At 54.8% G+C, this 22,964-nt stretch overlaps 1 protein-coding gene across 7 annotated transcripts in view; it reads left to right on the top strand.

Moving 5' to 3' along the window:
* AXIN2 (axin 2) overlaps positions 1 to 22,453 on the top strand; it is a 31,088-nt gene extending 8,635 nt beyond the window's left edge. For 5 of the 7 annotated variants that reach the window (XM_025436587.3, XM_025436591.3, XM_025436590.3 and 2 more), the window contains 9 exons: positions 2,728 to 2,868; positions 11,232 to 11,334; positions 13,761 to 13,901; positions 13,999 to 14,510; positions 14,816 to 15,010; positions 15,320 to 15,553; positions 16,094 to 16,189; positions 17,438 to 17,605; positions 20,905 to 22,453. In XM_025436587.3, the coding sequence (XP_025292372.1) occupies positions 2,728 to 2,868; positions 11,232 to 11,334; positions 13,761 to 13,901; positions 13,999 to 14,510; positions 14,816 to 15,010; positions 15,320 to 15,553; positions 16,094 to 16,189; positions 17,438 to 17,605; positions 20,905 to 21,031 (1,717 nt within the window). In that variant the 3' untranslated portion in view covers positions 21,032 to 22,453. Of the gene's footprint in view, positions 1 to 2,727; positions 2,869 to 11,231; positions 11,335 to 13,760; positions 13,902 to 13,998; positions 14,511 to 14,815; positions 15,011 to 15,319; positions 15,554 to 16,093; positions 16,190 to 17,437; positions 17,606 to 18,755; positions 19,434 to 20,904 lie in introns of all 7 variants that reach the window. The other 2 variants (XR_003131818.3, XM_025436594.3) reach the window with 2 other exon arrangements.
* The last annotated feature ends 511 nt before the right edge of the window (positions 22,454 to 22,964 follow it).

Genomic DNA, 22,964 nt, shown 5'->3' with positions numbered 1-22,964 from the left:
AGAACATAAGAACTTTGTGCTGATGGCCACATTTGAACCATGTATTTTTTAGGTGGGGACCCTACGTCCATGGAGGCGGTGACTCGACTGTGGTCACCTGCTGGCTGGGAGCCAAGTCAGCACCAGCTCTTGACCTCTCGATTCCCGTTCCCTATCCAGGGCTTAGAGCACTTTCCTACCACTGGGTTTCTGAAAGCTAGGAGGGGACCCTGAAGAGGTGTCTTCGTCTGCCCTGCTTTGAGGCAGTAGCCATGTCTAAGCACTTGAGAGAGGAGGGAACTTTGGATTGTTTTAAGCACTTGGATGAGTCTATAGCCCCATACACTCCAGGGCTCTAGTTGGACCAAGTAGGAAGTGCTTTCTATGGACTTAAAAGTCCATTTCCTCTTGTCCTGCCTTTACTGGCAGTGCCAGACACAGCCATCCTCTCTTCTCTTTTGACTTCCCTTATCAACTAGGAAACTCTTTTACTCAATCATCTCTCCTCCAAGAAAAGTCATCTGCCTTTCCTTTGCTCCCACTCGTACTCTCTCTCCAGCCTTGGTGTCTCCAAATGCCATATTGAGGACACGAGACCGCAGCTGAGGCATGGAGGGCCTTACCGTCCTCATGTAATCATCGCCGCATATCCTGGGAGGTGGGGAGACTTCTTGTCCTCTACCGATGGGAGGACAGAGCCTGTGCCTCAATGACAGCTCAGGGTCACCCGGTCCAAGATACTCAGCGGGTTCAAGTATGCCATTCCTCATTTGCACTTTCTGGTCAGTTCTGCATCCACGTACTGTTTCCAAGATGTGGCCTTATGTTCCATTCCAGCTTGATAGAGCAGAATCATGGTTCCCACTGACGCTGAGCCCTCTAGGAGTCTGGATGTGGGTTCCCTGTGGCCACATCCCCAGCCAAGTGGCCTCCAATGAGGCTTTTGGCCCCTACCTAGGGCTCTGGGCCCCCTGCCCTGGTTGTGAGGCTATAAGGTGACTGAGCAGTAGACACTCCTTGAGCACCTACTGTGTGCGCCAAACAGCACACCTCTACTAAGCGCTCAGTCTTTGGCAACTTGGTTTTTATTCACATTTCTAAACTAAAGATGCTGCCTTTGGTTCATTCTGGCTCTAGAATGTTTGGACTCTGGACATAGCCTTAGCAGCAGGGCCTGCCTGTTAACCATCTTTCCCATCGCAGCCGCCCCTGCTTAGGGTCTGACACCAGACTGTGGCCACAGCTCCTGCCCGCACCCCACCCTCCCTCAGTCCAATGTGGTGGCACAGCCTGGGTCATGCATGCCGCCAGAACTTTTCAAACCCTCGAGGCTGGTCTTTGTATTAGGCAAAAAGAGTTTGGTTGAGAGCCAAACAAATCAGTGTCACGCAGGTGATGTCTGGCTCTGACCCCAGGCAGGCTGGTGAGGTGGGCCCAGAGCTCCTCCTCCCCTCGGGGGCTGCGAGCACAGGATGGTGTGATGTGTGTGAACATGTGCCCCTCTTTGTGAGCCTGTGCCAACACTGTGCCTCCCCTGGGGCACCCCCCTGTTAATGGGGACCAGGCCACTGGTGCCAGGAGACCAGGGACTCTGGTGGGGCCAATCCAGAGCCTGCAACGGTGCCACACACATAGGAGGTGAACAGGAGCTGGGTGATGGCACGCAGGGACTGCTTTGACCTTTCAAGAGACCCTTTCATCTGCCATCCCCCAAGGCCATCCTTATAGAGATCTGAGCAATGGCCTGATGGAGTCAGTTCTCTCCTCTGGGCCTTCCCCTTCTCCCCCAGTTGATTCCTTTGCTGTTGGCTTAGACTTGGTGGGCCCAATGGAGGGTGCCAGGGTCTGTCAAGGGGGCCTTTTGCAGGCCCCTTCCTGCAGCCCGCTGCCCACTGTGGCTCCTTCCTCCTTCTCCCCTCACTTAGGAGGAATGCAACCCAGCAGGGGACAGACACACTGGTTGTTCTGAGAGGAGATCAAGAGGGCAGGGTGGGGAGGCAGAGGCCACTGAAACAAAGGGCAGGAGACACCAGAGGAGGGGCCCGGACCTTCCTTTGAAACAGCTGTGCTGCTCATTTTAATCCTGTGGTCTTGGTCTTAGCCGGGCTGCCGGTGGGGGAGGGCACAGCAGGGCCCGGCTCCAGGGGTGGGGTGTGGGGGGTGGAAGTCCTGAACGTTGTCTTGAGCTTTTCCATCCCATCCGCCCAGTGTGCTGGGCCCAGGGTTGAGATGAGTGGGCTGTGCTAGGTCCTTGGCTGCTTGAATCTCGGAGCTATGCTAACAGACCCGGGATAGGGAGCTTGGATGCGTACGACATCTTGGGGCCCGAAAACTGTGTTCTTCCAGTGCAGGCTTGGACGTGGCCGTGGGAGGGAGAAGACCCTTCCCCTCTACAAACGTTTTCTCCTCTTTCATGTGATAGCCTCCCCCCTAGTGCAGAGTCCTGTGCCTTCCTCTTTCGGAGGGTGTGTTTAGCACTTTGTAGGATCCCCAGGGCTGCTCAAGGCTTCCTCTGTTCCTGGCAGACCTGCCCTTGGCAGCAGACGAACCTAGCCCGCTTTCTCCCCAGGGCTGGCTGGTGGCTCACCTGTCTTCCCTAAGTGGCCCCTGCTGTCTGCCCGGATGTGCAACCGGCCCGGGCAGCAGGTTGGCTTGAGCACGTGGCGGGCTGGTGCGTCCCGGGGTTGCCTGGTTACGGGGGTGTCTGGTGCGAGGTCATGATGCGCTGCCCTTGTACTTTTCCCACAGGTCCTTCAAGAGGAGCGATCCCGTTAATCCATACCACGTAGGTTCTGGCTATGTCTTCGCGCCAGCTACCAGCGCCAATGATAGTGAGATCTCCAGCGATGCGCTGACGGATGACTCCATGTCCATGACGGACAGCAGCGTGTAAGTATCCTGCTGGCCCCACCGTGGACGTGGTTGGCAGCGTGGCCCGCTGGGCCAGCGGCACAGTCCTCAGCCGGCCTCAGCTGCCTTTGCAAACCCCGTCTCTGTGTGTGGACACTTGCGTGGTAGGCGGGGAGTGTGCAGGTGCCGGTGCTGGTGTGTGTGGGGGGGAAGGGTGGAGTGGGGGAGGGGGTGTGTTAAGCCTTGAGCCTTGAAGGCCCGTCAAGTTGCTAGAAAACTAAAATACGGTAGAAGGTTGAGATGATCATCTTGAGTTTAAAAGCCCATCTGGAACACCTGGGTGGCTCAGCAGTTAAGCATCTGCCTTCAGCTCAGGGTGTGATCCTGGGGTCCCTGGATCGAATCCCGCATCGGGCTTCCTGCATGGAGCCTGCTTCTCCCTCTGCCTGTGTCTCTGCCTCTCCCTCTCTCTGTGTCTCTCATGAATAAATAGATAAAAATCTTAAAAAAAAAAAAAAAAAGGAAAAAGAAAGAAAGAAACCCATCTTCTGGCTGTCCTTTTGCCTTTCTTCCCTGGGTAGAAGTGCTGGGCTGCTCTTGGAACCCGGTGTCCAGTCTGCAGAACCAGCAGCGGGGAGCAGGGTTTGTGTGTGGGTGTGTTCACTGTTTTCTGAAGGAAAAAGCATTGAAGGTGAGACTCAGAAAGCCAGAGGTCTCTCAGGGTCCACCATATGTGCTGTCCCCTCATGGATGTGTTCGCTGGACGTTGTTCAGTTCACTAAGTGTTGGCAGGTGCCTTGTCTGTGTCAGGTTCTACCCCTGAGTGGGGCTTGTCTCCAGTCACCTGATCTTGGATCTTTTGACGATGAATGCATCCGGCATAGTAGGAGTTTGTTCCTTTTTTTTAAAAAAAGCTGGGGGTGGGGATCTCTGGGTGGCTCAGCGGTTTGGCGCCTGCCTTCGGCCCAGGGCGTGATCCTAGAGTCCTGAGATCGAGTCCCACGTCGGGATCCCTGCAGGGAGCCTGCTTCTCCCTCTGCGTGTGTCTCTGCCTTTCTCTCCCTGTCTCTGTATATCTCATGAATAAAGAAAATCTTAAAAAAAGAGAGAGAGATAAGAAAGAATTTATTATTGAAGGATATTGAAGGATAGTTGACACAATGTTCTATTCGATTCAGGTGTGCAGCATAGCGAATCCACATTTCTGCACGTTACTCAGTGCTCAGCACAATAAGCGTAGTCCCCACCTGTCACCACACAGTGTTGTTTCAGAGCAACCGGTGATAGTGCCCATGCTGTACTCTTCATCTCTGCAACCTCCTTACTGTGTTCCTGGAGGCTTGTACCTCTTCATGCTCTTCACCTATTTTGTGCATCCCCGCCATCCACCTCGGTTTGTTTCTTCGCTTTCTGAAAACAATCCAAGTCATCTGCGTGGTAGGTCTGATGAGGTCGGCAGGCCATCCGGTGGGGTCACAATTTGCATCAAAAGTCATTCAGAGTCACGCAGTGGTGATCTCTGAGTGGAGAAAAGCCATTCTCTGTGTCTCCTTGCAGGCTGTGTGTATGTGTGTGTTGAGCTGGGTATCCCCATCTCTTGCCATCCTTTGAGGTTCTGATTCGGGAGGTTCAAGGGAGGTGGAGCATGGGATTGGGCAAAACTTTCAAGAGCTCACCCAACTTCCACTGGAGAATTAACCATTCCAGAAAGGGTCTTTGAAGCCTTCCCACAAGTTGGGATCTCTTTTGATAAGGGGACAGTTTTGAAAGGCAAACCCACTGAGCTGTGTATTAGGACATATGTAGAGTTTGTTCATTTTACCATCTTAAAACTGGACCATCTCTTCTTCCAGTTTGTTTGAAATGATCTGGTTTCTTCTGGCCAGTGTCCTGTTTTTTGGCCTGTGGCATGGAGCCAGTTGGAAGGGAAGTTGATGAAGTTGGTTTGGGAATCCACTATTGGTTTTCCTCATGTTACCTCTGATTCCCTGTTAGTAAAGGGAGAGAGAGCCACAAGGTGACAGGTTCCATTTTAATAAAAGAAGAGCATTTTGGCATTAGTGAAATTAGAATAAGAGACACACATCTTTCATCCAGCATGGAGAAATGAGGGCTTCCACGGAAGCTAGTTTTTTATCCCAACTCCACATACTTGAGAAAAATGACCTTTTGATGGTCACAGTCCTTAAAATAATACGTTTTTGTTCTATTTTTATTGAATGGTATCAGGCATAATTTATTGCTTGATCTCAACCATTGGTATCAAGATCTGTTTTCCTACCATGTAGGGTAGGAGGCCATGTCAGGCTCTCTGCCCCCCACATACATGCTGGCAGTGCCCCCACTTTTTGAAAATGGTTGTTCTTTTTTTCTCTTGGTCATTCTGCCTGCTGTCCTATCTCACTCCCATCTCTGTGCTTGCTTCTAGCAACATCACTCCTTCAGCTTTCATTTGTGGATTGCGTGAGGGAGGAGTCTTAGCCTATTGAGTAAAAGGAGAGAAAGTTGGGTTGGAATGAGGGCGTTGAGTGAATCTCCCAAATCAAATGTAGTTGACACTGTAAGGCTTCTGTTTGGTGTTTTTAGAGACTGTTTTTGGCTGGCTTTCTGCCCTTGCCCGCATTTCACTCCCCACCATTGAGGTGTTGCTTTGGGGTTGTGATGAGCCGACTTGGGTGTAGTCTCCATCATGCCTGAGCCTCACAAGACCCAGTCAGAAAGGGAGGCAGTCACCTGTGACTTTCACAGTAGGGGGACAGTAGGACCCAAGGCTGGTGCAGCAGGATGGAGCTCACGTCTGAGGCCCTTGGAGAATTTCCAGCATGAGGTGTCAGTAGGACCAGTTGATGATGAGACCTTTGAGCCACTTTGAGTTTCTTTCATTTATTAGAGAACCAGGCTGCTTTCTTTTTTAATGGTTTGGGGGAGGGGTAGGAGAGAATAGATTCCAACTTCTCCCCTGCTCTCCCCATCCACCCCCCCTTCATTATTCCCTTCTTAGAAGAACTTTCTTAATTTTCTTTTTTTTTTTAGAGGTGACTTTAACATTCTCAGCCTTCCTGCTTCAGCTAAGGCACTCGTGGACTTGGAGTACCGCCTAGGCCCTGTCCAGGATCAGAGGAGTAACCTTTGCCAGTCAGCTCTTCTAGGTAGCCAGGCTACCTAGCTGTAGCCAGTAAAGTCCACTTGGGTCTAGAGACAGAAAAGGGCGAGCCTCTTCATGTGCACCTTTCTCTTTGGGATCCCAAGTAGGCAGGACCTCAGCGTTGTTAGCTGTTTTGGGTTGGTGGTGAGTAAACCAGGACCTCAAGACCGAGGGAAGGTTCCCAGAAGGCTGGGAGACCTGGGGCCTCAGTGTTGGGTCTGATCTGAGCCTTCTCCCAACCAAGTGGGCAAGTGATTGTCCCATGAAGCCACTGCAGCTGGACCCACGTGGGCATGTTCTTGTCACCTAGGGGCGAATTTCTCATCCGTGTAGGATCCTCCTCTCTCTGGAGTTGACAGGGCAGTTTGCCTCCTGCTGCCCACTGTGGTCTCTGGCAGGTCTCTGGGATGAGAGCCCCTGGGATGCCGGGGGTGGTCCCTGTGGGTCTCAGGCTGCCAGGTGCTTGGGGGCGGGGGGTCCCTGGGCCCTCCTGCTCTCCTGCCCCACAGGCCTGGCATGTCCTGAGCTCCCGGGCTGTGTGAGCCACTCTCTGGCTGGCCGGCCCTGGGTGTGTGTGATCTGCTGGGTGTCGGGCGGGTCACCCGGGATTCCCAGGGCTGGGATTAGACCCCTCTTCAGAGCTCTGCCAATTGTGGGCCTCGCACAGATGAGAGCGCGGAGCAGGCGAGAAATAAAGTGTGTGGGGGATGAAAAGCTGAACTGAACCGCTTTCAGCCCATTGTTCTTCTGGGGAAGCTTAGCGGGATAAGAGGGTAGCAGGCCCCTTTGAAATTTCCTTGAACAAGTGAATAGGAGCGCCCCATAAAGCATGAAAAGAGCCCTGGCTGCTTCTCCCCGTCACAATGGCCGGCGCGGGCTGCCAGGGGGGCTGCCAGGGGCTGGGGAGGGGACCCGGCCGGGGCGGGGGAGAGGGGGTCACAGGAGCCTTCAATAGACTCCAGAAGGTTGGAGTTCATTAGACACAAGCCCGGGAAGCAATCGTCTCATTTGCGACGGGACCAATTAAGTCCCGGGGGCCTTTGCAAGAGGCCGGAGTAGAAGTTGAGCGGGGCCGGCCTGCACTTGGCTGTTTCAGGGAGCCCTGCGCCGGGGGCCCGGGGGACAGCTGGCGGGGGCTGAAGCCGTCTTTGCCTTCTCCCAAAGCCCGCCACGGACTCGTGTTTCCCGCTAAGTCAAAAGCCCTGTTAAAGGTGGCCAGGGATCTGGGCCTTCATAGTAGGCCTCTGAGAAGGCTGTTTTATGAGCCTGTTACTCTGAAGCCTGCATTCACAGAAGAAATAGCTTTCTATTTTTTGGCTGGGGATGGGGAAGGTGGGAGGGGGGGCAGTTAGCTGCCAGACTCCAGCAAAGCCCTAAAGCCCTGTCCCTTGGAGTGTGGGGCGCAGAGGGTTGTCGGGCCCAGGAGGCTGCAGCCAGGGGCGGAAAACGTGGCAAGCAACGGGTTCTTCTTCGCCACCCCAGTGTGGCTTCTGTGTTCGGGGCAGCCGGGAAGCACGGAAGCTACGTCTACGTCTATGACACAGAGGGGGCGGGGGATGAGGTGGCTCTCAGTCTTCTATTTTTGTGCAAAGTTGCTCTTACGGTCAGGATCAGCCTGACAGAGAGGTCGCTTCCGCTCCGGGTGTCACAAAGCCAGCGCAAGGTGCCTCCCTCTCGGTCCATGGGAAGGGTGGCACGGGTTCCTTTGCTTATTTAGTTGTATTTCCTTCTATCTTATTCATGGGTTTACTCTGGGCACCAGGGAAGGCACCCAAGTGAAGTTCAAATCTTATCTTGCAAAACCAGGCTTTTGATCAGAGGCTGCCTCCTGAGTGGTTGCCAGATGGGAATGGGAGTGGACACGTGTGTGAGTGAGTCGGTTACTGCTAAACCTCGGGAGGACGGCGCTCAGGTTAGGCTGGGCACAGCGGAGTCCAAAGGCTAAGCTGATTGGCTCGGCTTAAATGGCAGCTAAGTGGAGTCCATGCTTCAAAAGCAGTGCTCCCCAGAAACAGCTGGGCTCAGCAGTGGGCTCGTTAGCTAAAATGCTTATAATTAAAGGGTGATGGTATAGGGACCGAAACTCGGGCACTCTGGCCCTCACCATGCTGAGCATCCAGGAGACAGACCATAAACTTCTAGAGCCTGAGTACGAAGAAGAGCCGCTCTCTTCTGGCACATGTGGCTGTTTGGAAGAAGATTCTTAGGGTGGAGAGGGTGAAGCCCTGTTTCCAAGAAGGCACCTTTTTGAGCCTCTGCAGGTTGAAATGTCTCTTCTCTGCCCTGGTCACAGGTTTCCTCTTCTGCAGTTGGCACCATCACCTGCCCTGGTGGTGGTGCTGAAATCATTTGTTCCTCTTGCCTTCCATTGGCCAGGGACCTGCTTCCCCCTCTTCCACTCTCTTTATATACTTCCCCTAATTCTCTTCTTCTGCTTTGTATGGAAAAAGCAAGGGGCATAAAAACTGATTTCCATCAGGGTGGAGAGGGGAAGAGCAGAGGCTTCTAGGGGACACCTGAAGACAGTCTAGAGGTGATGGGGACCCCCTCTAGGACTCTTGAAGCCTTGCATGTGTCATAGTGAAGTCCATGGGGTGCTTGACTCCTACCCCCCAAGATTGTCAGGCAGAAGCGTGGAGCAGAGGCCACGCACCCTTTTAAAGTCCGTGGAGGTATTGCTGGTCAGGAGAAGGGCATGGACATTGTCGTGGGGCAGTCCTAGGGCAATGGAAGTTGGTTCAGTGTGCGGCCCAATCTGGGGGACCCCCCTGGTCACCCTCACCCCACAAAGAATATAAGGCAAGAGACAATATAAGGGGATCTTCATTGTGCCTTAGGAACCACCTGGCGTGCCCCATGGCCAGGGAGTACCAAGTGGTGGGGTAGTGTGTTCCAGAATGTTCCCCACATCTTCCCTGCTTCAGTAGATCATGTGACTTCACAGGACTTTAGGAAATGGACTATCAGGAAGTTTGGCTCCTCTAGATGGGGTGGGAGGGTGGGTTGCTGAGTTTAGGACACCTGTTCTGGAGTCCAGCAGTGGCTCAAATCTGGATCCTGGGCCTACTTTGTGAATTCAGGATGAAGTTGGATTATATGTCCACATACCCAGGGGTGGGCAGCCTTGTTTTGGAATCAATCCCCTGCTGTGGAATCTGGTTATTGGTCAGGCCAGCCATCTTATTGGTGATCCCAAGGTGAAAACATTGAGTTTTGGTTAAATATGCTCCAGGTGGTTCAGTAAGTTTCTAGACTTGGAACCTTCTATCCTACTTGGCCTTTGAGGGTCCAGTCAAGGGAGCAGGAGGCTGTCTGGGAGGCTCAGCCTGCACTCGTCCAACTGCTGTGCTGCGTCTGGTCCTCTGGGCCTTTCTATGGGACAGGACTCACCCGTGTGTGTATATGTACCTCCTGTAGATATGTTTTTTTAAAAGGTTTATTTATTTATTTATTTTTAGAGAGAGAGAACACAGGAACAGGGAGAGGGGGAGGAACAGAGAATCTTTCAAGCAGAGCAGCCCGATGCAGGGCTTGATCCTACAACCCACAGGATCACGATCTGAGCCAAAACCAAGAGTCTGGTGCTTAACCGACTGAGCCACCCAGGCGCTCCCCTGCTTTAGATATTGATCCCTTTTCTCCCCCTGTATCCTCCATACAATTAGATCCTTTATGTCTAATTCCTAGCCAAGGTTTGGCTGACATGCCTCCTGGATGTAGTGACCTGCCATGATCTGTATCATCCCCACAGTGGCCCTGTGACCTGGCCTAGGTCAACAGATTTCTGGAAAATGCAGCCACTTGGAATTCTAGGGCATTACAGATGAGGACCTAGAGGTCAACCAGTTACCCCCAGCTACTCCCAGGTATTTTTAGGCATATGAGCCAAAGATGTTTTTCTTCCCTCTGCCCTGTGATGAACAAAACACCAGGAAGAAGGAAATAACCAAATACCTAATTTCAATATTTACAGCCTCCAAGTATGATTCAGCATAGGAATGTTGGAACCCTGAGGCTTTTGTCAATAAGGGACCTCCAGAAGGGGCACCAGTGGGAAATAGTGACACCTTGACCATTGAACTGCTTTCAAGCACAAAATTCTTTAAAAAAAAAAAAAAGGTCATAGCTACTTCAGGTCCTGTTTTAGTGAAGACTAGCTGGGGTGGAGGCTTTTCTTACCTCAACCACTTCCTCTTTTTTTTTTTTTTTTTTATTAAATATGATGAAGGAGGAGGGTTCATCTTGCCTTCAGGTGTTTGCTCAAAGGTCACCATCACAGCGAGGACTTCATTGGTACTCCCTCCCCCACCCCACCCTTGAAAAACTGGAGCTCCTCACCTCCCACACCATCCTTTCTTCCCATGTCCTGCCCTGTATTTTGTCCTAGCGCTTGGCACTTTCTAACACGCTGTAGACTTGGCTTTTACATTTTCTGCTTATTGCCTACCACCCGTTAGAATGGAAGCCCTGTGAGGGTGGTCGTCTCCATTTTTACCCCCTGCCTTCACTGCTGTCTTGCCCAGTGCCTGAAACAGGGTCTGGCACATAGTAGGTATGCAAATATTTGAAATTGTACGGAGTGCCATGTAGTTGGGGCTTTGTCTTTATGCCCACGTTGGTCACGTGTCCTTGGGAATTCCTTAGTCTGGGGGTGGTAGGGTTTGGAGCTGAGGGAGGAAAGGCACCCAAAGATAGTCCTGTGGTGGTGATTTATAGAAGGAAGACTTTTGGAAGCAATCAGGGGCTTGACTGTTGGAGAATTAGGCACATTTTCATCACTGCCTGGCTCGGCTCTCTGGCTGTGGTCCCTCTTCCTACAGTATTTTTCCCTGGTGTGCTCCACAAGGCCCTGATCTGAAGCAGTACAGCGGACTGTAAGGAGGACCAAAGGGGCCTCAGATTGTCCTGCTTGGGCCCCTGTGAGATGAAATAGGGGAGTCTTCATTTTGGGCTGGCTAGAGTGTAACCTGTTCTAATGCAGAGCTTGTGAGGGGAGCTTGTAAAGCTCCAAGTTGTCCACCCTGAATCTGAGAGGGAGCCCCAGTTTACAGAGGTGATGGGCAGGGGGTTTGGCAGGTTGATCTTGGATTGATCATTCCCCTTGGGAAGAGCCATGGGGCCCAGGACCGGGATACACTTGCAGGGAGGCATGTGATGGTCCTGTCCATTGGTGGGATCTCAGGATAGCTTGTGAGTTAGTCCACGTGCTGGAAGCGTCCTCACGAGCCTGTGGGTTCTGTCTTTGCCCTTCCCTCAGAGATGGAATCCCTCCTTACCGTGTGGGGAGTAAGAAACAGCTCCAGAGAGAAATGCATCGCAGTGTGAAGGCCAATGGCCAAGTGTCTCTACCTCATTTCCCGGTGAGTATAGCCTGGAGGGGAAAGGCGGATATTTTCAGCCATGTTGAGTCTTGAAGAAAAGGGGTGGGAGGTGGAGGAGGGGTTAGGTTTCTGGTAAGAGGAGGAGCAGTGGCTGGGTCTGCCAGGGTGAAGGGAAGGAAGGGGGAAGCAGGCAAGAGGTGTTCCATGGTTCCTTGGGGTCTGATGCCGGGCAGAGTGAAGCTCAAGATGACCTACTTGAACCTCTACATTTTCTCAGTTCGAAAAAAATTCTGCATGAGAAACCAGAGCGGTTCTTTTCCAGAAACCAAGAAAGGGTGGCAATTAAACCATGTTTCTGGTTGGGTTCCCACTGGAATGGAAGCCTCCTGAGGGCAGGGAGGCTTTTCTGTTAGATGCCCCATCTGCAGAGACTGGAACAGTGGCCTGCACGTAACAGGTGCTTACTAAGACTCAATTGAGTCGGTGAATGAGGAGGCTGAAGGAAGCTCTGCCTCCTGCAGAAGGGAAATTATATCCCTGGACATTTCTCCGGGTGACTTCTGAAGCCCTGGAGGGCAGCTGTCCCGTCTTGCCTGTTTCCAACCCCAGAACTTGGCTTCATCCTTGCTGTTGCATCTGCACCTAATGAATGCTGAATGGATGAAGGGTTTGGAGGTTAGGATCTCACGAACAGCTTCTCCCTGTGATTGACAAGAGAGGCCAGCATGGCATGGAGGGCCTTTCTTGGTACCTCCCCTTACGTTTCCAAGTCTCGGGAGGGCGGCCAGCGTGTGGCTCCCATAAAACTCAGCAGAGCCTCCTTGCCTGCGTTGTAGGAGCTCCGCTTCTTGCAATACCCTGATATCCAAGATTGCAAGAAGCCTGTCGATTAGGGAGGGGAAGAGTGCGCCCAGCTTCGAGTGGCGTCTCTTCCTGAATCCTTCCTGCCAGCTCCCGAGTATTCAATTAGTCCATCAGTGATGCCACATTCAGAAAATTAACACGTCGACCTGCTAATCCCATGTTGCGTTAGTGCATGGGTGGTTGTTGCTAGAGTAGCTCCCCGCCGAGAGCCCCTGACACCGTCCAGGGCAGACTTACCTGGGTCCTAAAATCGAGCCTGTCACCATGCTTTCCTGGGGCCTTCAGCATCCGCCTTCCTCCATAACATCACCCCAACAAATACAACAGTGTGGATGATAGACTTTTTTGGCAGGGCTGTGGGGGTGCTGGGGAGAGGAGTATGTGCGTGAATAAAAGTTCTGCGCAAGCTTGTAAATTAGATGATCCTGTCCTGGGGTGTGCAAATCAACTTTCTCCATAGGGCAGTGCTTTGATGGGGGCCGCGCCGAGCCGGTGTGAGAGCAGCCGGCTCCTCTGGGGGGTGTGTTGGGGGGGGTGGACCTTCTCTCCTCCCTCTGCGCCCCTGCACTTCCGAGGCTAAGTGGGTGCCGGGGGCCAGGGGGAGGCCAGCCCAGCTGCAGGGGGAGTACGGGCCTTCACGGGTTGGCTTTCTGCCACCCCCCCAGCCCCCCAACCCCCCAACCCTAGAGGGGAGGGCAGAGCAAGAGGGAAATTGAGGAAGGAGGAAGCAGACAGCCGAGGGGAGGGGGTGGCGGGGGGGGACAGGAGGACAGAGCGCCGGGGCAGTGGGAGTCCTCTGTTTGCTGCTTTTGGCAGGCACCCTCGATGCCTTTTTATATTCTGTACTTGATTTGGAGATGTTCCCCGTTCCCTTGATAGATGAGCTTCAGGCAGCCAAGCTCAGCGGTGCTCTGCTGCTAGCCCGCAGCATCTTCCTTCATTTTCTGTACAAAGAGCCGGGGAGGAGGGGTGGAGAGAGCCGGGGAGATCTAGGACAGTGTTGAGACAACACCACCTCAAAGGTGCGCAGTGTGTGGCCACGAAATAAATTACCACTTCTTCTGATCCGGCCGTGTGACTCCCTTTTTTCCCCTCTTCTTCCCCCACCCCCACCTCCCTTCCAATCTTATTATTATTATTTTTTTTTTATTTTTTTTTTAAATTTCCAGCTCCCTTTCTGTTTAGGCTCTACTTTTTTTATTCCTTGAGTTGAGCTGGTGCCTCTCCCCTCCCACCTCAGAGGGCTGCCTTTTTTTTTTTTTTTTTTTTTTTTTTTTTTTTTTTTGATGTTTGACAACAGTCTTTGAAGATTTTCTACTTCAGAGTAGCTACTGATGGGCTGGTTGTACTACAGAGAGAACAAGCGGGGCCTCTCGGAGTGCGACCAACTGCTCCTGCCCAAGGCAAACGCTGGTGGGGACCATGGCTCTCCATGAGGCCGCGGCGCCGGCGCATAAAGCTCCCGAGCAGCCCGGGCGCCGCGCCCGCGCTCTCCGCCCGCGCAGCCGTGGCCGTGGCCGTCGGGCCCGGGAAGCTCCGGCGGGTGCCCCGTGCTGGCCCGCTGAACGCGGCGTCGTGTCTTCCCTCCCCGTGCCCCGTAGAGAACCCACCGCCTGCCCAAGGAGATGACCCCCGTGGAGCCCGCCACCTTCGCGGCCGAGCTCATCTCCAGGCTGGAGAAGCTGAAGCTGGAGCTGGAGAGCCGCCACAGCCTGGAGGAGCGCCTGCAGCAGATCCGAGAGGTAGTGCCGCCCCTCCCCGGGACCCCCACCCCCGGCCACCCGGGCCAGGCCCTCCTGCTTACCGGCCCGCGCCCCCTTCTGCTGCCCGCCCCTCCAGGATGAAGAGAAGGAGGCTTCCGAGCTAGCGCTGAGCTCCAGAGAAGGGGGGCCCACCCCGCACCCCCTCTCCCTCCTGCCCTCCGGCAGCTATGAGGAGGACCCGCAGACCATTCTGGACGACCACCTGTCCAGGGTCCTCAAGACCCCGGGCTGCCAGTCGCCGGGTGTGGGCCGCTACAGCCCCCGCTCCCGTTCCCCCGACCACCACCACCACCACCACCAGCAGTACCACCCCCTGCTCCCGCCCGGGGGCAAGTTGCCCCCCATGGCAGCCTCGCAGGCTGGTTGCCCCCTCCTTGGAGCCAAGGGCTTCGTGACCAAGCAGACGACGAAGCATGTCCACCACCACTACATCCACCACCACGCCCTCCCCAAGACCAAGGAGGAGATCGAGGCAGAGGCGGCACAGAGGGTGCGCTGCTTCTGCCCCGGGGGCACCGAGTATTACTGCTACTCAAAGTGTAGGAGCCACCCCAAGGCTCTGGAGCCCGTGCAGGCGGAGCAGTTCAGGTAAGTGCTGGGCAGACTGGAGTGTCCCTGTGGGGGTCTCTCTCTCTCTCTCTCTCTCTCTCTCTCTCTCTCTCTCTCTCTCTCTCTCTTTCCCCCCCCCCCCAGAGCCCGGGGCAGGTGTGAGGTGGGGGCCAGAGGTCACAGGCACTTAGCTTCCAGGAGGGAGGTGCACGGTGGGGCGGGGCAGGGGGAGCAGGTGCATGGGTCTTCCGTGTCACCCTGCCACTCGCTGAACCGGCCGATTGGAGGAGTCCCAGAGATGTAACGGGGCCTCTGGGACGGGTGTGGGTCTTGGTTCCCTGCAGCAGCAGCAGAGGCAGTACCCTGCCCAAACGAAATGGGAAAAGCGTGGAGCCGGGCCTGGCCCTGCCCGCCAGGGAAGGAGGGGCCCCAGGCGGAGCTGGGGTCCTGCAACTTCCCGGGGAGGAAGGAGACAGGTCGCAGGATGTCTGGCAGTGGATGCTGGAGAGTGAGCGGCAGAGCAAGCCCAAGCCCCCTAGGTAAACACCACCACCGCCGCGGCCAGGGTCACGGGCAGTCTCCACGGAGGTATTGTGGGGTTGGCTATTTTTGCAGTCGGCCGAAAGCAAATGTGACTGTTTGCTCCTGCCGTCTTAATATTAAACGGTGGACTGAGCAGACCACAAAAATGCCATGTTTTGGCAACGCCCCCTGTCCGTGTGATGGTAGGGTCATTTTTTTTCTCTTCTCTTTGAAGGCAGGATAGAGAAGTTTCTACTGAGGTCACATTTTCCAGTTTTTCTAACCCAGTTTCTTTCCTTCTGCTTTCTCTCTTGCTCCATGTTCAGTGCCCAAAGCACAAAGAAGGCTTACCCCTTGGAGTCGGCCCGTGCGTCCCCAGCCGAGCGAGCTGGCCGGCACCACCTGCTGGGGGGTAGCAACGGGCACCCCCGTGCCGCCCCCCGAGCCCACCCGTTCACCCAGGACCCCGCCATGCCTCCCCTGACCCCGCCCAACACGCTGGCACAGCTGGAGGAGGCCTGCCGCCGGCTGGCCGAGGTGTCCAAGCCCCCAAAGCAGCGGTGAGTAGCAGCAGCACAGCACAGACGGGAAGGCAGAGGTTGGGTCTGGAGGGGGAGCCCTGGCCTGTAGCACAAGGGAAGGGGCCCTCTTGGCCTGCATCTCAGTTGCTCCTCAGGGAGGAGGGATGGCTTCTGGCCACATACCGGTCTCCTTCCCACCTGCTAGAAATTGTTCCTTTAACTTCTGTTTGCTCTGAAGAGCTGTCCAGGATTTGTCCGTTAGGCAGGTCAGGCCCAGAAAGAGGATGAATTGCGGTAGTTCCTTACAAATCCCATCCCTGACAAATGCCCCCATCACCATCACGCAGGGCTGGCACATAAGAAGCCACGGCTGATGGAGAATCTAGAGCCTCAGCCCTTTGTCTGGGCTGGTGTCATCCTGCCCCATTCTGGGCTCCCCGGGGGCTCAGGATGGCGTTCCCCGGGGATGGAAGTCGGGCCTACAGCTCGGGCCTGCAGAGGACAGCTTTCCCGTCTGCTCCCCGCTTGCCCGGCGACAGCAGGCTCATTCTCGGTCCTCTGCTCCGACTCTGTCCTCAGGTGCTGTGCAGCCAGTCAGCAGAGGGACAGGAACCACTCGGCCACTGGTCAGACAGGAGCCACGCCCTTCTCCAACCCAGGCCTGGCTTCAGAAGAGTGAGTGTCTTCACCTGACGTGGCTGAGGGCCCCCGAGGGGGCGTGTGTTTCAGGGTCTTGACTCCCTGGCATTGAGATTTTGGAGAACTTTTTCTAGCATATAAAATCACCTTGGTTTTAACAGTAGCAACACGGGCTGGTGAATGCAGATGTGGCCATAAATTAGGACCTTGAAAACCCTGCCTGTACGGGGCAACGTGTTGTGACTCGTACACAGGCGTTGTTCCCTGAAGTGACGGGTGGCTCGGGGTGCCTGGGCACACACTGAGCAGAAGCGGAGACGTGAAGCCATTAGCACATGGATTAGAGGGGTCCCCAGGCCCGGATGCAAAAGTTGCCCTCACTCAGCTTGCACGCTACTGGGTCGGAAATGTCTCGTCGCAGGGAGCCAGAAGATGATTCTCCACCATCGCAGACATAGAGGACAGTTATTGTTTTGCTTGGGGGTAATGGAGTGTCTTCACCAGTTGTGCCATGATTCTTCCCATAAGTTTACATTCCTGCCGACCAAGTAGCCTGGCTTCGTTTAATTATGGGAGGGTGCGTTCAGAAAGAAATGGGCCATGGGAGTCTAACATGGTCTAAATAATTGAAGTTTTCTTCCTTAGCTTGTTCATCTTGGGCAATGAGCCATGTTTGCAGCCCGTGAATGAGCCACCACCCTTCTCGTTGGTTGACCTTAGGTGTACCAGCTGTCCAGGCCTGCAGCTTTTTTTTTTTTTTTTTTTTTTTTTTTTTTTGTAAAGCCACTCTGCAAACTTGAAGAATAAACGAGGGAGGTCAGAATGATAGGGCCGACCCTCCCAGTGGGCTCTGGCATCCATGCCGTCTCGGGAGCCGGTCTGGGTTTGCCTCTGCAGCATTCCCCAGTTGGGCTGAGTGAACCCACGTTCTCTGTGACAGCTTCCCTCCTCGTCTTCACTGGCAGGCACCCTGGTTGTGTCATCCTGAAAGAGACTATTCGGCACCCATCTTCCGGCCCCCCATTTGGTGGTCGTGAGGGGGACAGTAGCAGCCGTGTACAGCCCAAAGGACATTGTCCCTTCCTGGGTGCCCGGGGCTGTGTGCCACCGAGGCGGTGGCCCCTGTGATGGGGGGCCCTGCACCCAGGCCCCTTTGAGCATCTAGCTGCAGCCCTTTCCCTGCGGAGAACGTGTTCGAGAGCCCGTGCTTGTGCGTGTGTGCGTCGTGTGTGCACTTGCTGCCTGCAAATGCTAAAACTTGTTGCATTCCATCTTATTTCTCAGTCACAAAGAGCCAAAGAAGCTGGCGGGGGTCCACGCGCTCCAGGCCAGCGAGTTGGTCGTCACATACTTTTTCTGTGGAGAAGAAATTCCATACAGGAGGATGCTGAAGGCTCAGAGCTTGACCCTGGGCCACTTTAAAGAGCAGCTCAGCAAAAAGGGAAATTATAGGTAAGAGCCCTGCGGCTTCTCGCTGCTCCAGAGTTTGTTTGCTCAGAAGCAAGAGCCAGAGTCGCGTCGCTGGCCTGGCGGACCCGGGAGGGGCTCAGGAGGCGCTCGGGGCAGCCGTGGGGCTGCCTGGCGCTTGTGCTCCTTCTCATTTCCTCTCTCCCCTCACCACTGACAGAAATAACACAGCAGCAGCAGCAGGGAGGCCCTGGGAGGGCTCTGTGGGGACCTGGATGGGCTTTTTCTACCAGGTGAATGAGACTCTGAGGGCACAGAGCTCGGCCAGGAGAGCTGGGCTGGGGCCATCTTGCAGAGGCCCTTCCCAAAAGGGAGAGGGCCGTATGTGTGTCGGGGAGGGACAGACAGACGATGAGGAAGCTCGGGTGTAGGAGAGATCGTCCACACAGCCAGCGTGGGGAAGGGCAGAGGCCACTGCCTGGAAGCAGAGACCGCCTCTCCTCCCTCGCCCGCAGCCCTCCTGCCCACAGAACTGCCTCGCCGTGGTGAACGGCTCACGTGAAGCCGGAGAGCTCTTCTATCCGTAGCAGAGGAGGATGGGCACTCACCTCCCTCCAGCCCCCCTTCCCCTTCTGGGGGCCTTCGAGGGCCCCAGAGAGGACTCAAGAGCAGGGCCCATTCCTGGGTTCCCTTCTCCTTAATGGGGGGTGGGTGATGACCCCACCTCCGTTCATCTAGAGTCGTCACTGCCCCTTCTCCGTGGCCATCGTCCCAAGGGAATACGTGGGCAGGCCAGGGGCATCAAGGTGCTGGGCACACACTTCAGGGAGGGGTCCAGTATGTGCTCAGAAGGTGCCAGCCCATCCCACCGGGAGCCGGAGGTGGGCGTGGAGAAGCTGCTTGGCACTCAGCCCCCGGCCAGGAGGGCACCAGCTTCCGGAGCCCCTGGTCCTGGCAGCTGCTTGGGGGCAGGGGCCCAGAGGGATTCCTTTTGCTGGGAAACGATGGGGTTCGGGGCTGAGGATCCTGTAAGGGACTGAGGAGAGCTGGGTGTGGAGCTGGGCTCTAGATCTTTCCATCTGACACCAGGGCAGAGACAATTCAGGAAAATGTATCCAAGGGATTGGGGAGCAGGCCTGGCTGCTGCTTCTTCCTCTTCTTCCTCTTTTTCTTTTTTTTTTTTTATCTTGAACAGACACAAGGTGAAACTAATTACACAAGTGTGCCCCTCCAGGGATTCATTTTGATCTCAGCTCTGACTCGGCTGGACTTTGAGTGGAACTGCAGGTGACCTTCAGGGGAGCAGGGCCACGGAGCGCCGAGCAGAGGCTACCGGGGAGGCTTCGCGCTCAGCCACTCCGGCCACATCTGGCTCTGATTTTTTTTTTTTTTTTTCTAAGGCGCACTTAATAAGCCTGGCTTTGAAGCCCCGGCCTCCCTTTTAATGCACAAAGACTTGCACAAATGGTTGACTCTCAAATTCTTTACTGATTGGATCAGGCTGTGGCCAGACCCTTCCCGGCCGCCTTATCTCCCTGGCCTGGCTCTCAGGCCGGAGCTGGACCCCTTGCCCTCCTGGCTCGTGGAGGCACCGGGTGCCCTGCCTGGCCCTCCCAGCAGGGGTGGTGCTCCCGTCCTGCAGCGCCCCCCCCCCCACCCTCCCAATAAAAAGCCCGGCGAGGATGGGGCCGCCGAGTGGGGGGACCTGGGCTGCACTGAGTAATCTCAACATGGCAGAGGTTCAAAAGGAGAACAGTCTCTCCAGACGTGCCAGACGCTATTGGTGCCAGATGTCAGAAGAAAGCAAAGTTTGCCACATAAAGCATGTTGCAGTGGAAAAGCCCGTTTCTTGGAGAAGACGAGGGCAGCACAAGTGCGTTTGAAGTCCTGGGGCCGGGGCCTGGGGAATGTGGCCTCTCCCCTCCCTGGAAGAGGTTACAGTTCTGTAAAAGGTCACTGCGTGTTGGCTCAGAGGTGCCACGAAAGCCCCACTCGTTAGAGCCGAAGGGTCCCCGCTGGGGACCAGGGGACACGGTGGAGGGTGGCATCAGAACCGTGGCCTTCCCCCCTCCACCGTGCGGGGCCCCTGTGTGCAGTACCCCCCGCCCCCGGGCTCTCCCAAGCGCCCCGCTCCATAGGAAGCGTCCTGCGCGCTGCCCGGGCCCAGCCTGCCGCTCGCCCCGGCGCTGTGGCCCAGCTGGGACCGCTAACAACCAGGAACCTTGACTAAACCCAGCTGGTTCACTTTATTTAGCCTTATCTCCTGTGAAAGTATTTGGCTTGCTTTCATCACAGAGCAAAGAAGTTGAGCTCTCTAACCGAGGGGAATTCTCTTTTTTTTTTTTTCCCCTCCTTTTTCTTTTAAATGAAAAGACAGGAACAAAAAACAACTGTAACCCTGAGACCCAAGTCCACTTTTTTTAAAGAGCTGTCCCCCTACCCCCCAGAGGACCGTGACCCTCCCTCCCCAAGGGGCCTTCTTGGCTGGAGGTGACCACTTGCAGGGGCGCGTTTAATCGGTCTGAGGGGTCTCCCTGGCCGGGCCCGGGGACACAAGGGGCTGGGGACAGCAGTTGTTTTCTGAATGTGGCTCTCCTGAGAGAGGCTGGTCATTTGCGTCCACACAATTAGCCTTAGAAGAAAGAAGGGGGTTGGGGTGGGTAAAAGGAACCTTTAATCAACCGGCATAATAGAAGAGTCTAGTGTTTGACCCTGGAGAGGGGTGTGGTGGGCTGGGGGCGGGGCAGGAGGGACACAGAAGAGGGGACCAAGGAAGCAAGGTGGGGCTGGCCGCCGCCGGCAGTGGCCACCGAGGGGAGTATCCTGTGGGTGCTGGAGGGTGGAGAGGACAGGAGGTGTCAGCCTTCCATGGACTTCTGCAGGTTCGGGATGGCTGGGTCTGGGGCCTCTTTAAGGGGGCGCCCCTGCTTGGCTGCTGCTGCTGCTGCTGCAAAGGGACCAGGCGTGTTTTGCCCCTCCCGCCCGCACCCCTCCCCAAAGGGGGAGAACGAAGCCGGCAGCTGTCCACCGCAGGGTGCGCCCTGCCCAGCACACGAGGGGGGTGGCAGCAGCACTCTGGGCCTAAGGGTGCAGGTGGGAGGCTGCCCCACCTGCCGCTCCCTGGGGCACCTCCCAGGTGACAAAACCCCGCCCCCCCCGCCCGATCGCACCCCCGGGCCGGCCCCGGTGACCGTGGTCCATGAGACGCGGGCAGCGGGTCACACGCACACCTGCAGCGGCAGCACCCTCCGGACCCCTGAGTGCTCAGCGGTGGCATCACCTTCCCATGAAGCAAAGCAGGAGACGCCGGCTAACCAAGACGCTCTTTGGGTTCTCCTTTTAAGGTATTACTTCAAGAAAGCAAGCGACGAGTTTGCCTGCGGAGCAGTGTTTGAGGAGATCTGGGACGATGAGGCGGTGCTCCCCATGTACGAAGGCAGGATTCTGGGGAAGGTGGAGAGGATCGACTGAGCCTCGGGGGTCGGGCCCCGGCGGACGCGGGGCCACCGCCCGCGCCACCAGCCTGGGCCATGACCGACCGCGACGAGACCTTTTGAAGGAAAACGAAACCAATGAAGAAGACAGAGTCTAGGGAAGACTTGGCCACTGGCCACGCGGGGAGGGCGGGGAGGGGGGAGGTTGGTTTTCATTATTCACGAGCTGGGTACTGAGATAAGAAAAGCCTGAACTATTTATTAAAAACATGACCACTCTTGGCTATTGATGATGCTGACTGTATTTGAGAGACTGCCATACATAATATATGACTGCCTAGGGATCTGAAATCCATAAACTAAGAGAAACTGTGTATAGCTTACCTGAACAGGAGTCCTTACTGCTATTTATTGAACAATTGATTCCCCCCAGCCCCCAGTTTATGGATATGCTGCTTTAAACACGGAAGGGGGAGAGGAGGGGAAGTTTTAATTGTCCTATCTATCCCAGCTTGGGAGTGGAGCGAGGGGCGCGTTAATGATTTCTTCGTTAAGAGGGGAATTATTATGCTTGGCCCTGCATTTCTCCGAGTGAGGATAGACTTGTTTAAATGGTGCCCTACCATTAACACACGCGAAATTGGTGCATTTTTTTTTTTTCCCTATGCTGCTCTGTTTTGTCTTAAAGGTCTTGAGGATTGATTTATGTTGCAACATCACCGCCATTTGGGGCCATCGTGTGGGATTGGATCCATCGTGAGGGTGGGAGGGGGGGAAGCCTCATTTGGGGGACCCCAGATTAACTCTAACTTCTCTTAACTCCCCACCAAGGCCCAGTGTCCAGTGCCTGAGGCCCCCTAGAACCTTGTAGTTCAACTCGTGCTTGTATCGAAACAACAGTTCCTTGGAGTGTTGGTTGGTTGGTTGATTTCATTTTTAAATTAGTCTTTGGACCACCACCATTCTGGAAACCACCACCACCCGCTTGCCCTGCAAAGAAGCGGACAGTTGTGGGAAGACCTAGCAGCACCCTTTCCTCCAGACACCTTCATTTTGACGTTCGGGTTTTTGTGTTAAGTTAATCTGTACATTCTGTTTGCCATTGTTACCTGTACTATACGTCTGTATATATTGTACGACAGAAGAGTATTAATCCACTATCTCTAGTGCTTGACTTGAAATCAGTACAGTACCTGTACCTGCACGGCGCCCTGCTCCGTGTGTCGCCCTATATTGAGGGCTCCAACTTTCCCTTGTTTTTTGAAAGGGGTTTATGTATAAATATATTTTATGCCTTTTTATTACAAGTCTTGTACTCAATGACTTTTGCCATGGCATTTTGTTCTACTTATACTGTAAATTATGCATTATAAAGAGTTCATTTAAGGAAAATTACTTGGTACAATAATTATTGTAATTAAGAGATGTAGCCTTTATTAAAATTTTATATTTTTCAAAACATTGGCCTCGTCTCTCAGTCCCCGCGGTGGGAGCAGGGCAGAGGCTGCCCCTGTGTGTGAACACCTGTGCTTGATTTCACACCTTGCCTCAGCCTCTCTCTGACCCACCTCCACCTCTTCTCACCCAACCTGGCCCTGCCCTGACGTTTTCAAGAGCTCTCTCTCCAAAATCCCCTGGTTACCGGCTGAAGGTTTTCTTGTCCTCCAGCAGGCCCTAGACCACAGCCTCGCATGTCCCCTTCCCTAGACCACTTCTCTGCAGCCTCTCCCTCGCAGGCAGGACTCACCTGGCGAGGTAAGTCCAGGAGATAAGGAGCGGAGATGCGCGTTACTCCTAGGAGCACCGGGAGAAAATTTCCAGAAAACAGTGGGTAGATCGGGAGTGTCCAGTGGAGCTGAGGAGCCTTGAGCTTGGTGATAAGCAGCCACTGTCTCTGTGGCTATGTGATCTCTGCTGATGCCTTCGGCGAGGGTCTGGGCCAGAAAGGTGATAAGGAAAAAAACAGGTGG

The sequence above is a fragment of the Canis lupus genome, chromosome 9 (genome assembly GCF_003254725.2).
Source record: "Canis lupus dingo isolate Sandy chromosome 9, ASM325472v2, whole genome shotgun sequence".
Lineage (NCBI taxonomy): Eukaryota > Metazoa > Chordata > Mammalia > Carnivora > Canidae > Canis > Canis lupus.
This window is presented reverse-complemented; position numbering and strand designations above follow the sequence as displayed.